This window comes from Nerophis lumbriciformis, linkage group LG27 (genome assembly GCF_033978685.3).
Source record: "Nerophis lumbriciformis linkage group LG27, RoL_Nlum_v2.1, whole genome shotgun sequence".
In the NCBI taxonomy this organism is placed as follows: domain Eukaryota; kingdom Metazoa; phylum Chordata; class Actinopteri; order Syngnathiformes; family Syngnathidae; genus Nerophis; species Nerophis lumbriciformis.
Window position 1 is genome coordinate 31,730,001 of NC_084574.2, and position 14,375 is coordinate 31,744,375.

Here is a 14,375-nt window from a genome sequence, read left to right on the forward strand (position 1 = left end):
TGCTGCGAAACATAAACCACGATTGCAGCATCGACATGTCACGATACAAAACCTCCGAGATGCTCAAGGCTGACATGTATTCACTTTTTCACTGACTCTCGACCAATATAGAATACCAAAAGTCAGTTGTAAAACTGAGCAGTTTAAAAAAACAGATGGATGGAAATCAGTACCTCAAAGTACCTTATTGAATGTTTACTTGACTTCATATATTTTTCCTAGACGTCTGGATTGAAGCTTTGTTTGAAACGTGAGGCGGTGTCTCCTGGTTGTGGGGTCTCGCTGGCTTTTCTCAAGGCCCAATCTCTCTTGTTTGGAAGATACAGAGATGCACTGCAGACTCATGAGGTCAGTTTATTATTAACATGTATCTTTTCCTAGAATCTAATGCCCTATTTACAGATACAGTACGTATATGCATACATTAAATATTGTGATTTGTCCATGTTTCATGCTCCCAGATGGTCCATTTCTGTTTTTTGGACTAATTTGTAATGTAAGAATTTTCAGTTGAGTTTGTTTTGGTGCCGATTTAAGTAGACTGTAAAATATCTCCACAATCGACAATCCGTCACCCGCAGGAGGAACCCTCTGTCTTCATAAGCCAAATCATTGCTGACAGATCTATTTAGGTACTTTAATCGTTTCTAATCTCTGTTTGCAGGGGGGCGAGATATGGTTCAATGAAGATGTGTTCCTAAATCACAAGTCACACAGTATGCAGAGGTTTCTACAGAGTGCCATTCATTTGCAGTTTTTCAAACAGGTACTGCCCTCTGCTGGAAACATAGTTTTATCAATCCTTCAACATTCACCTAGAACAGTGCTTCTCAATTATTTTAAACCGGCCCCGGGAAGAAGAAAATATTTTGCACCCCTATATCATGATGCTTCATTTATGCACATATTTAATTATTATTTATACATGTGTTATTATATTTCTAGTATGATAGGCTGCAGCTCCCCCGCAACTTCAAACATGGATGGATAATATGAATGGGTAGATAATTGGATGGATAATTGGTTACTGGGCGGATGCATAGTTTGATGGATGGATTGATAATTGGGTGCGATGAGGTGGCAACTTGTCCGGGGTGAACCCCGCCTTCCGCCTGAAATACTGGGATAGGCTCCAGCACCCCCTGCGACCCCGAGAGGGACAAGCTGTTGAAAATGGATGGATGGATGGATGGGTTGGTGTGTTTATAGATGATTGATAGATGATAGCTGGATGAAAGGTTGGACTGATGCATGCATGGGGGGTTAATTGGATGGATGGATAATTGGATGAATGGATGGATGGTTGGTGGGTTTATAGATGACAAATGATAGATGATGGATTTATGGATGGATGATGGATGGATGGATGGATGATTGGATGGTTACATAATTAGATGGATGGATAATTGGACAGATGGATGGACGGGTTGGTGTGTTTATAGATGATTGATAGATGATAGATGGATGAAAGGTTGGATTGATGGGTGGTTAATTGGATGGATGGATAATTGGATGAATGGATGGATGGGTTGGTGGGTTTGTCAATGACAAATGATAGATGATGGATGGATGGATGGATTAATGGTTGGACTGATGCATGGATTGATGGGTGGTTAATTAGTTAGATGGATAATTGGATGGATGGGTTGGTGGGTTTATCGATGACAAATGATAGATGATAAATGAGTTATACTTGTATAGCGCTTTTCTACCTTCAAGGTACTCAAAGCGCTTTGACAGTTTTTCCACATTCACCCATTCACACACACATTCACACACTGATGGCGGGAGCTGCCATGCAAGGCGCTAACCAGCAGCCATCAGGAGCAAGGGGTGAAGTGTCTTGCCCAAGGACACAACGGACGTGACTAGGATGGTAGAAGGTGGGGATTGAACCCCAGTAACCAGCAACCCTCCGATTGCTGGCACGGCCACTCTACCAACTTCGCATGGATGGATGGATGGATGGATGATTGAATGGTTACATAATTAGATGGATGGATAATTGGACAGATGGATGGACGGGTTGGTGTGTTTATAGATGATTGATAGATGATAGATGGATGAAAGGTTGGACTGATGCATGGATTTAGGGGTAGTTAATTGGATGGATGGATAATTGGATGAATGGATGGATCGGTTGGTGGATTTATCGATGACAGATGATGGATGGATGGATGGATGGATGGCTGGATTAATGGTTGGACTAATGCATGGATTGATGGGTGGTTAATTAGTTAGATGGATAATTGGATGAATGGATGGATGGGTTGGTGGGTTTATCGATGACAAATGATAGATGATGGATTTATGGATAGATGGATGGATGATTGGATGGATACATAATTAGATGGATGGATAATTGGACAGATGGATGGACGGGTTGGTGTGTTTATAAATTATTGATAGATGATAGATGGATGAACGGTTGATGAATGGATAATTGGCTGAATGGATGGATGGGTTGGTGGATTTATCGATGACAAAATGATAGATGATGGATGGATGGATGGATGGATGGATTAATGGTTGGACTGATGCATGGATTGATGGGTGGTTAATTGGTTATATGGATAATTGGATGAATGGATGGATGGGTTGGTGGGTTTATCAATGACAAATGATGGATGATGGATTTATGGATGGAAGGTCAGATGGGTTGGTGGGTTTATGGATGGATAATGATGGATGATTCATAGATGATGGATAGAAACTGATGATCCACAGATAGACATATGGCTAATTGAATAGATGAATGGATTATTGGATAGATGGATGGATGACTTAGAAAATCATTGGAGACCAATTGAATTAATTTGATAAAATATGTGTTTTACTCTATCCTGATGTTTCATTTATGCACGTTTAATTATTATTTATACATTTATTATATTTCTAGTATAATAGGCTGCAGCTCCCCCGCAACCCCAAGCATGGATTGATGGATAATATGAATGGATAGATAATTGGATGGATGATTGTTTAATGGATGCATGCATAATTTGATGGATGGATTGATAATTGGCTGCGATGAGGTGGCGACTGGTCCGGGGTGAACACCGCCTTCTGCTCGAAGTGCTGGGATAGGCTCCAGCACTCCCTACGACCACGAGAGGGACAAGCGATAGAAAATGGATGAATGGATAGATAATTGGATGGTTACATAATTGGATGGACAATTGGATAGAGTAGATGGATGAATAGTAGGACTGATGCATGGATTGATGGGTGGTTAATTGGATGGCTGGATAATTGGATGAATGGATGGATGGGTTGGTGGGTTTATCGATGACAAATGATAGATGGTAGATGGATGGATGGATGGATGGAAGGTCAGATGGGTTGGTGGGTTTATGGATGGATAATGATGGATGATTGATAGATGATGGATGGAAACTGATGATCCATAGATAGACATATGGCTAATTGGATACATGAATTGATTATTGGATGGATGGATGGATGGATGGATGGATGGATGGGTGGGTGGATAGGTGGATAATTGGATAGGTGGATAATTGGACGGTTACATAATTGGATGGCTGGATAATTGGATGAATGTATGGATGGGTTGGTGGATTTATCGATGACAAATGATAGATGATGGCTGGATGGATTGATGGAAGGTCAGATGGTTTGGTGGCTTTATGGATGGATAATGATGGATGATTGATAGATGGGTTGGTGGGTTTATCGATGACAAATGATAGATGGTAGATGGATGGATGGATGGATGGAAGGTCAGATGGGTTGGTGGGTTTATGGATGGATAATGATGGATGATTGATAGATGATGGATGGTAACTGATGATCCATAGATAGACATATAGCTAATTGGATACATTAATTGATCATTGAATGGATTATTGGATGGATGGATGGATGGTTGGATGGATGGATGGATGGATAATTGGATAGGTGGATAATTGGACGGTTACATAATTGGATGGCTGGATAATTGTATGAATGTATGGATGGGTTGGTGGATTTATTGATGACAAATGATAGATGATGGCTGGATGGATTGATGGAAGGTCAGATGGTTTGGTGGGTTTATGGATGGATGATTGATAGATGATGGTTGGAAACTGATGATCCATAGATAGACATATGGCTAATTGGATAAATGAATGGATTATTGGATGGATGGATAAATTAAGGAAACAAAATATGGTTCCTTGCTCTTTTAATATTTATATAGTCAATATTTAACATATCCTTATAACAGCATGCATAATTATTCAGGTGAGTGCACATGTACAGTAGAGTACTTTTATTGATGCATAATAGACATGCTTAATTTGGAGGGACAGCATGGTTCCATATGCACATAATGGGCTACAACTGTTGGCATATTGATATTTATTGGCTTTTATGTGACATGATTTCAGTTCATTGACGGACGCCTGGATATCCTAAACACCGGGAAAGTACCCGAGGACCTCTTTGAAGAGGAGCTACTCAAGTGTGAAGCAACAGGTGTGTTCTATTTGTTTCAGGTGGGATCATGGGACAGCTGTGACTCATTCTAATCTCCTTTTTTTGCAGGGAAGAGTAAATCCTATCAAGAGTTAGTTGGTACTTTAAAGGTAGTTTAAAAATATTGAAGTCCATATTGTTGGATATTTTGAAATACTTGTGTACCCTTGACAGAAAGGGGGCGGGGCACTGATCCTCAACATTAGGTCCAAAACAAACAACATGAAGGTGAGTGCATGCTGGGTGATGTTTACTGTCCGTGTGTGCTCTACAAGAACACAGGTCCACTTCCAATATTACTAATTCTTATCTTCACCAGGCGAGTTCTGGCATGAAAACAAGGTTGAAGCGTAAGGTGAGTTTATGGTTGAAAAGATGCACGGTAAATTCAGCAATGATTGCCTTTTCAGCCCAGTGTGTGTGTTTGTGTGCGTAAGGCAGGCCGGCAATGAAGCACGCACTCTTCAGAGAAGCGGATCTGCGTCACACCACCGTTCTCAGTCTGACTGCCTGCAGAGTCGCCTGCCAATCACGCCGCATTTTGGAATGGTAACAACCGCAAAATGACCCCACCTGTCGGTTACAGTGCAGCCGGAAAAAATTCACAGCGCTTCACTTTTTTTGTTATTTTACAACCTTATTCTAAAATGGAATAAGTTAATTTGTGTCCTCGAAATTCTAGATAAACCGTTGCTCCAATTTGAGTTCAAGAGTGATCTGTAGCAGGTTTTCATCCAGGATGTGTCGGTATATTGCTGCATTCATCTTTCCCTCTATCCTGACTAATATCCCAGTCCTTGCCGCTGAAAAACATCAATCAAGATTCAAGATTGTTTATTGTCATATGCACAGTTAAACAGACAGTTTGCCGTACAATGAAAATTGTACTTTGCTAGTCCATCCTTCAACAAGTCACACGTTACTTAGCTAAAATAAAAATAAAACATGTACAGTTTAGCAGTTTAAATACAAGTGAGCTAAAAAAAATAAGAAAAATAAGATAAGGTATAGAAAAACGGTATAAGGTATATACAAGACACAGTGAGTAACATTATTGCACATTCTAATTTACAGTTAACAGTGTAAATATGGAGGTGACATTGGGTCACAGCAGCAGTTTAACCTCTAAAGGCCTTAGTTGGCCACATGCGTGGACAGCACCTTTTAGCTCTTATTTCCAAAATTGTGTACACTACTGAATTGGGGTCTTATGCCGACATGTGGACACTTATACTGCCATCTGGTGGTGTCAGAAGAGTATAACATACAATTGAATTTGGAAAAAAAAAAGTGTAAAAATAAAAATTAGCATGTCACGACACATGAAGTACACGTTTGTGTACTTATGGACTAAGTACATCATATAAAAAGATGATTTTTAGTTTTTATTCTAATTAGGGTCCAATGAGCCCAAATAGCAAAGAGAAATAAAAAAAAATCATGTAAACAAACAGCATGGACCTTAACACGTTAAAGTGTCTTTAGTGATCAAAGGTGAAAAGTGTCTACAGTGATGTTTCTTCTGAGGTTTGGGGGAGGGGTGATGGTGAGGTCAATCAATCAATCAATCCAAGTTCATTTATATAGCCCTAAATCACGAGTGTCTCAAAGGGCTGCACAAGCCACAACGACATCCTCGGCTCAGATCCCACATCAGGGCAAGGAAAAACTCAACCCAATGGGCTACAACGAGAAACCTTGGAGGTTTCTCCACAGCATGATGCTGCCATCACCATGCTTCACTGTTCGGATGGTATTGGCCTGGTGATGAGCCATGCCTGGTTTCCTCCAAACATGGTGCCTGGCATTCACGCCAAAGAGTACATTCAGATAATTTTGTTTCTCATGGTCTGAGAGACTTTTAGTTGCATTTTGGCAAACTTTTATGAAGGAATGGCTTCCATCTGGCCACTATACCATACTGATTGGTGGATTGCTGCAGAGGTGGTTGTCCTTCTGGAAGGTTCTCCTCTCCCCACAGAGGAATTCTGTAGCTCTGACAGAGTGACCATCGTGTTCTTGGTCACCATCCTGACTATGGCCCTTCTCCCCCGATCGCTCAGTTTAGACGACCGGCCAGCTCTCGGAAGAGTCCTGGTGGTCCCAAACTTCTTCCATTTGCCAATGATGGAGGCCACTGTGCTCATTGGGACCTTCAAGGCAGCGGATATTTTTCGGTACCCTTCCCCAGATTGCATACTTGCCAACCCTCCCGGATTTTCCGGGAGACTCACGAAATTCAGAGGCTCTCCCGAAAAACTCCCGGGACAAATTTTCTCCCGAAAATCTCCCGAAATTCAGGCGGACTCAGGTCCATGCGGACCTGAGTCCGCTAACCCACAATATAAACAGCGTACCTGCCCAATCACGTTATAACTGTAGAATGATCGAGGGCGAGTTCTTGGTTTCTTATGTGGGTTTATTCTTAGACAGTTTCATTAACGTCCTCCCAGTGCAGTAACAACACACAACAACTGCAGTCACGTTTTTGTCTACCGTAAAGCAGTTTGTCTGCCGTAAACAGCAATGTTGTGACACTCTTAAACAGGACAATACTGCCATCTAGTGCATTTGATGAAAGCACTTTTGTGCGTGCCACACAGCAATGCATCATCAGAGAGGGTGTTCAGCATGATTCGAAAAATAGTGACAGAGAATAGAACAAGGATGGACAATTCAACCCTTAACTCAACAATGAGTAGATGAGTGTTATGTGTGTGTATATGTGTAAATAAATGAACACTGAAATTCAAGTATTTAATTTATATATATATATATATATATATATATATATATATATATATATATATGTATATGTATATATATATATATATATAAATATATATGGTAAAATAAATATATATTTATAGCTAGAATTCACTGAAAGTCAAGTATTTATATATATATATATATATATATATATATATATATATATATATATATATATATGTGAAATACTTGACTTAGTATTTCGTCAAGTATTTCTGATATATATATATATATATATATATATATATATACAGTGTATATATATATATTATATATATATATATATATATATATATATATATATATATATATAGTATTTCATACATATATATGAAATACTTGGTGAATTCTAGCTGTAAATATACTCGTCCCCTCTTAACCACGTCCCCAACCACCCCCCGCCCCACACCTCCCGAAATCGGAGGTCTCAAGGTTGGCAAGTATGCCAGATTGGTGCCTCGAGACAATCCTGTCTTGGAGGTCTGCAGAAAATTCCTTAGATTAATTCTTGGAATATACAACCCTTCCCAAATTATGTCCAACCAACTGAATTTACCACAGGTGGACTCCAATTAAACTGTAGGAACATCTGAAGGATGATCAGTTGAAACAGGATGCCTGTGAGATCACTTTTGAGCTTCATGGCAAAGGCTGTGAATACTTTTGCACATGTGATTTCCTGGTTGTTTTTTAAAATTTTGCTAAAAAAGTCTGAAAAAAAACCACATTGTTATTTCGGACAAAAATGAAATGATTTAATTTTGGAATAAGGCTGTAACATAACAAAACGTAGAAAAAGTGAAACGCTGTGATTACTTTCCGGATGTATTGTACATGAGAGAAATGTAAAACACAAAAGCTTGAATGTGTGTGTGTGTGTGTGTGTGTGTGTGTGTGTGTGTGTGTGTGTGTGTGTGTGTGTGTGTGTGTGTGTGTGTGTGTGTGTGTGTGTGTGTGTGTGTGTGTGTGTGTGTGTGTGTGTGTGTGTGTGTGTGTGTGTGTGTTTTGTTTTACACCTCTGTCACAATGTGCTCGCTTTACTGCAATGTTGCACATGTCAGCCGCGCCCTCGCCGGCCTGTTTGCAGACATGGCGTCACCCACGACAAGAGCAGCAAGGCGGTTGGAGAAGCTTGGACCGGGTAAGGCAAATAACCCTGTGGACAAGACTTAGTTTTGACCCAGCAGATTTGGTCAAATAACTTTGTGAACAAAAGTACAGTGGAACCTTCATAATGGAAATGTTTGTATATTCAAGCACATTTCTTTATAGGTTGGATAGAGGGAAACTTTAAAGCGCAAAAAGAAAAACATAAAAGAGCACAGGGCTGTTCAAACCAGATTTTGTTTACATACAGCAACTAAAGTAAAACGGAATGAAAATTTAAACATTTTAATGAACACGTGGAGTTATGTACTTAACAAAAAAAAGGTGAAATATCTGAAAATGTGTTTTATATTCTAGTTTCTTCTTTGCACACTCTTGGCATTCTCTCAATGAGCTTCAAGCACACCAGTGAAGTGAAAACCATTTCAGGTGACTACTTCTTGAAGCTCATCGAGAGAATGCCAAGAGTGTGCGAAAAAGGAATCAGAGCAAAGGGTGGCTATTTTGAAGAAAGTAGAATATAAAACATGTTTTCCGTTAGTTCACCTTTTTTTGTTAAGTACATAACTCCCCATGTGTTCATTCATAGTTTTGATGCCTTCAGTGACAATCTACAATAGTCATGAAAATAAAGACAGCGCATTAAATGAGAAGATGTGTCCAAACTTTTTGCCTAAACTGTATATACTTGCGGTGTGTATATAAAATGTTAATCGATGGTTTTGATGTTGTTTAAAAAGGCTTTTAAGGCTACAACGGTGACTCCCACTAGCATCTTCCAAGCGTTTTTTTATCATTTTTCAAAATCCTAAAAAAGAAAAAAGACATGTGTTCTTGTCTCTCATAATGATTGTGAATGATAGGCAACATTTCAAAAGAAAGTCCAGTTCCCCTTTAAAGTTCAGGTACCACTGTATTTCACTGCCTGTGAATTAATGCGGCCGTTTTTTGTACCAGGGCTACGTCCGGGCCTGACTCAGAGCTTCAAAAGAATGAAGACGAAGAAGAAGAGTCACTGCTGTGTGATCTAGAGAAGATGGATCTATTAGGGGAGATCTTTGACACGCTCAGCACCCGCAGCGTGCATGACCGTGGCCAGCTGTATGGCACACGAAGCCTGGACCTCTTTGGACCAGACAGTCACGACTATATCACAAAGGTAAGAAGGCTTCACTGATAAACACAACGTTGAAGGTTCTAATGCAGGGGTCTCAAACTCAATTGACCTGGGGACCCCAGCAGGTAGAGTCTGGGTGAGGCTGCGCAGCACAAATTATTCACTTCAGAATCGCGTTTTAACCACGTGACTAAATTTGTTAGCTACTTATAGTGACCCTGAGGTTAGGTAGGCCTTAAGTCTATATACAGTGACGATCAAATGACATCACATGGACAAAGATAAGACCTTCTGGAGGAAAGTTCTGTGGTCAGATGAAACAAAAATTGAGTTGTTTGGCCACAATACCCAGCAATATGTTTGGAGGTGAAGTCTTTAATCCCAGGAGCACAATCCTACCGTCAAACATGGTGATGGTAGTATTATGCTCTGAGCCTGTTTTGCTGCCAATGGAACTGGTGCTTTACAGAGAGTAAATGGGACAATGAAAAATTAGGATTACCTCCAAATTCTTCATGACAACCTAAAATCATCAGCCCGGGGGTTGTCTTGGGCGCAGTTGGGTGTTCCAACAGGACAATGACCCCAAACACACGTCAAAAGTGGTAAAGGAATGGCTAAATCAGGCTAGAATTAAGGTTTTAGGATGGCCTTCCCAAAGTCCTGACTCAAACGTGTGGACAATGCTGAAGAAACAAGTCCATGTCAGAAAACCAACACATTTAGCTGAACTGCACCAATTTTGTCAAGAGTAGTGGTCAAAAATTCAACCAGAAGCTTGTGGATGGCTACCAAAAGTGCCTTATTGCAGTGAAACTTGCCAAGGGACATGTAAGCAAATATTAACATTGCTGTATGTATACTTTTGACCCATAATAAATTAATAAAAGAACCAAACTTCATGAATGTTTTTTGTGAGCAAACAAGTATGTGCTCCTATCACTCTATCACAAAAAAATAAGAGTTGTATAAAATTATTGGAAACTCAAGACAGCCATGACATTATGTTCTTTACAAGTGTCTGTAAACTTTTGACCGTGACCGTAAATGTGAAATCAAACGTAAAAAATCTTGTATTTTTTTTTAAAACTGTCAAGTTCCCCAGGAGATGGTACGAGACACTTCCGCTTGCTCACAGGAAGTTGCTCTTTGTGATGACCTAAGTGTGTTTGCTGTGCTCTCATGTTGCTGTTTGATTCGTTATTGTAGTTATTATCTACTACGGGTGTCCCGATCTGATAAAAAAAACAAGTATCGGATAATATCCCAATTCCTCAATGTAAGCTCCAATACAAGCTGTCCTGCGGTTTACTTGTACAAAGCTGGATACCCAGTTAACATATAAATGTCCGCCAATAATACTGTTGGTATTTTCTTGTATTTTAGTCAAGTCATTTACAAAAGGTAAGCATGGTAGGCTATAGTCTAGTAGGAGATAGCAGCTACTCAACAGCTAAGCACACAATAGCACAGCTAGATATACTGTACATATTGAGTGTCCATACACAATATTGCAGTCTAAAACACCACATTTGTCAATATAAACAAGTATCAAATAATTATAGTGTTATAGAATAGAATAGAATCCTTATATTGTTACTATACACAGGTACAATGAGATTGAAAGCAACTCCAGTATCAGTGCGACAGTCTACAAATATGCAAAACATGGGAAGGCAAGAAAAGAAAAATAGTGCAAAAGGAGGTAAGGTGCACAGTCCAGTCCTGAGAACGAATGTTCTGAATGTGTTGTTTAAATATTATACTATATACATATATACAGAAGCATTCAGACTGTGAGCGGGAAGTAAAAATTGCACACAGAGAGGTGCTAAACTATAAAATCAGTGCCTATGAGAGTTCACCGAGGTTATGGCTTTAGGAAAAAAACTATTCTAGGGTCTGTTGGTCGATTATCCTTTTCCATAAAACGTCAAATAGTCACAACTTTACTGTATGTATGTATGTATGTATGTATGAATATATGTATGTATATATATATATTAGGGATGTCCGATAATGGCTTTTTGCCGATATTCCGATATTGTCCAACTCTTTAATTACCGATACCGATATCAACCGATACCGATATATACAGTCGTGGAATTAACACATTATAATGCCTAATTTGGACAACCAGGTATGGTGAAGATAAGGTACTTTTAAAACAAATTAATAAAATAAAATAAGATAAATAAATTAAAAGTTAGTTAGTTAGTCAAATTAACTGTTAAAGGTTAGTACTATTAGTGGACCAGCAGCACGCACAATCATGTGTGCTTACGGACTGTATCCATTGCAGACTGTATTGATATATATTGATATATAATGTAGGAACCAGAATATTAATAACAGAAAGAAACAACCCTTTTGTGTGAATGAGTGTAAATGGGGGAGGGAGTTTTTTTGGGTTGGTGCACTAATTGTAAGTGTATCTTGTGTTTTTTATGTTGATTTAATAAAAAAAAATAAAAAAAATAAATACAAAATAAAAACGATACCGATAATAAAAAACAGATACCGATAATTTCCGATATTACATTTTAACGCATCTCTAATATATATATCTATATATATATATACATATATACAGTACAGGCCAATAGTTTGGACACACCCTCTCATTGCAATGCGTTTTCTTTATTCTCATGACTATTTACATTGTAGATTGTCACTGAAGGCATCAAAACTATGACACCTGTTAAGTGAAAACCCTTTCAGGTGACTACCTCTTGAAGCTCATCGAGAGAATGCCAAGAGTGTGCAAAGCAGTAATCAGAGCAAAGGGTGGCTATTTTGAAGAAACTACAATACAAAACATGTTTTCAGTTACTTCACCTTTTTTTTGTTAAGTACATAACTCCACATGTGTTCATTCATAGTTGTGATGCCTTCAGTGACAATCTGCAATATGAATAGTGATAAAAATAAAGAACACATTGAATGAGAAGGTGTATTAAAATATATGTATGTATGTGGTCGAGGTTTGTGTGGTTTATCCGTTATATATTGCTCAATACCGGGGTAGAGCGGAATATACGTTAGGTCAGGAAAAAACACAGAGGCTATTTCATCCCTACAAGCCTGTTTCGCAGGTTTCTCTACTCTTCAGGGGATTTTATTGAAGTGTCTGTGGTTGTTACATGTATATATAGGGTACATTACATGGGGGTGTGGCCATTGTTACACAGTAGTGCCTTGCTTCTGTGCCGGCATGATGAGATCAGTTTGTTGCGTTTGTTTAAAGTGGACATGCTGGGGTGGTTTATTATATATAATTAAATTTTTTTTAAATTATATATAATAAAAAAATGTATTATATACACACCCCCATGTAATGTACCCCATATGTAACAACAATATGTAACAACCACAGACGCTTCAATAAAATCCCCTGACGAGCAGAGAAACCTGCGAAACAGGCTTGTCGGGATGAAATAGCCTCTGTGTTTTTTCCTGACCTAACGTATATGTATGTATGTGTACATTTGAATTGGGTTGAACAACTGCTCCTTTTGAGTGTTAGACAAGCCTTCCCTCTTCCTGTTTTTAAATCTCTCTTAAAAACATACTTTTATTCCATGGCTTTTAACACTGAGTGATATCCATCCTGCAATGGCGCCCCATAATACACCTGTTTTTATGTTTTTATTTATTCTTTTTTATTTATTTATTTTTTATCCTGTTCTGTTTGTGTTGTGTTGTGTTTGCTCGGTACTCGTATTATCTTTTAACCTGCCCATTGTACAGCACTTTGGCTACCCCTGTGGTAAATTTTAAATGTGCTTTATAAATAAAGTTGATTTGATTTGATTTGATTTGTTTTCAAGCTCGGTCCAGCCAATCCCAGCGAGGAGAGCCTCTCTTTGTCCACAAGTAGCAGTGGCAGCCTACACAGCTGGAATCCAGAATCCACAGAAGAGGCGTCCCCTCTGGTTGATGACTCTTATACAAACAACGCCGTCAAGGAGGCAGCAGCATTCGAAAGCGAGGAACATGAAGAAGAAGGGCGGACACTGAGAGAGATTGATGGAGAAGAAATGCATCTTCGCTCAAAAGAAGAGGAAGATCCAGAAAGGAGAGTGACTTTTGAACAGGCACCTGTGGAGGAAATAGGCGGGCAGGATGACGGCGAGGAGTTGAGTAAGACCCAGCAAGATGGAAAGAAGACTGAGAAACACCATGTTGAGAAGAAAACAGCCAAAGCGCAGGATGTAGCAGACGAGAATGAAAGCAAAGAGGCGGGCTTTACAGAGAAACTAGAGACTGAAAGATTGCAGGTGGGGACGGATGGACCGTGCAACAACAGTGAGAATGGTCAATCATGCGAGCCGAAGGGCCAATGGGGCACCGACAGCTGCATCGAGCGAGAGAAGGAAGACCCGACTCCTGTCAAGGTGTCGGAACTTAAAAAGAGATTTGAAGCTCAATGGAGCAGCCACCCTGACTGACAGGAACACAAACAGCCAAATTGGGGCCTTCAGCAGGATTTTATTTTGAGGCCCTCAATTACAAAAAAAAAAATCCACACTTTATTTGAATTGATTTTTATATTTTGTTAATCACTGGTAATTTAATGTAGGTTTTTTGTTGTTTTTTTCAAATTCAAGACAAAGTTATATGTTTTTGGTAACACTTTAGTATGGGGAACATATTCTAAGTAACAAAGACTTAATTTAGAGTTATTTGGACACTAGGGGAACATATTCTAAGTAATAAAGACTTAATTTAGAGTTATTTGGACACTAGGGGAACATATTCTAAGTAATAAAGACTTCATTTAGAGTTATTTGGTTATGGTTAGGGTTACAGCAGTGGTTCTTAACCTGGGTTCGATGGAACCCTAGGGGTTCGGTGAGTCGGCCTCAGGGGTTCGGCGGAGGTCAAGACACACCCGACTCAT

General features: G+C 39.2%; 1 protein-coding gene across 4 annotated transcripts in view; it reads left to right on the forward strand.

The window, feature by feature from the left end:
- dennd1c (DENN domain containing 1C) overlaps positions 1-14,163 on the forward strand; it is a 24,804-nt gene extending 10,641 nt beyond the window's left edge. For all 4 annotated transcript variants that reach the window (XM_061988114.2, XM_061988111.2, XM_061988112.2 and 1 more), the window contains 10 exons: positions 223-348; positions 665-766; positions 4,392-4,479; positions 4,549-4,589; positions 4,654-4,707; positions 4,799-4,834; positions 4,921-5,028; positions 8,310-8,389; positions 9,313-9,514; positions 13,303-14,163. In XM_061988114.2, coding sequence (XP_061844098.2) covers positions 223-348; positions 665-766; positions 4,392-4,479; positions 4,549-4,589; positions 4,654-4,707; positions 4,799-4,834; positions 4,921-5,028; positions 8,310-8,389; positions 9,313-9,514; positions 13,303-13,923 — 1,458 coding nt within the window. In that variant the 3' untranslated portion in view covers positions 13,924-14,163. The remainder of the gene's footprint in view (positions 1-222; positions 349-664; positions 767-4,391; positions 4,480-4,548; positions 4,590-4,653; positions 4,708-4,798; positions 4,835-4,920; positions 5,029-8,309; positions 8,390-9,312; positions 9,515-13,302) is intronic.
- Positions 14,164-14,375: the final 212 nt, after the last annotated feature.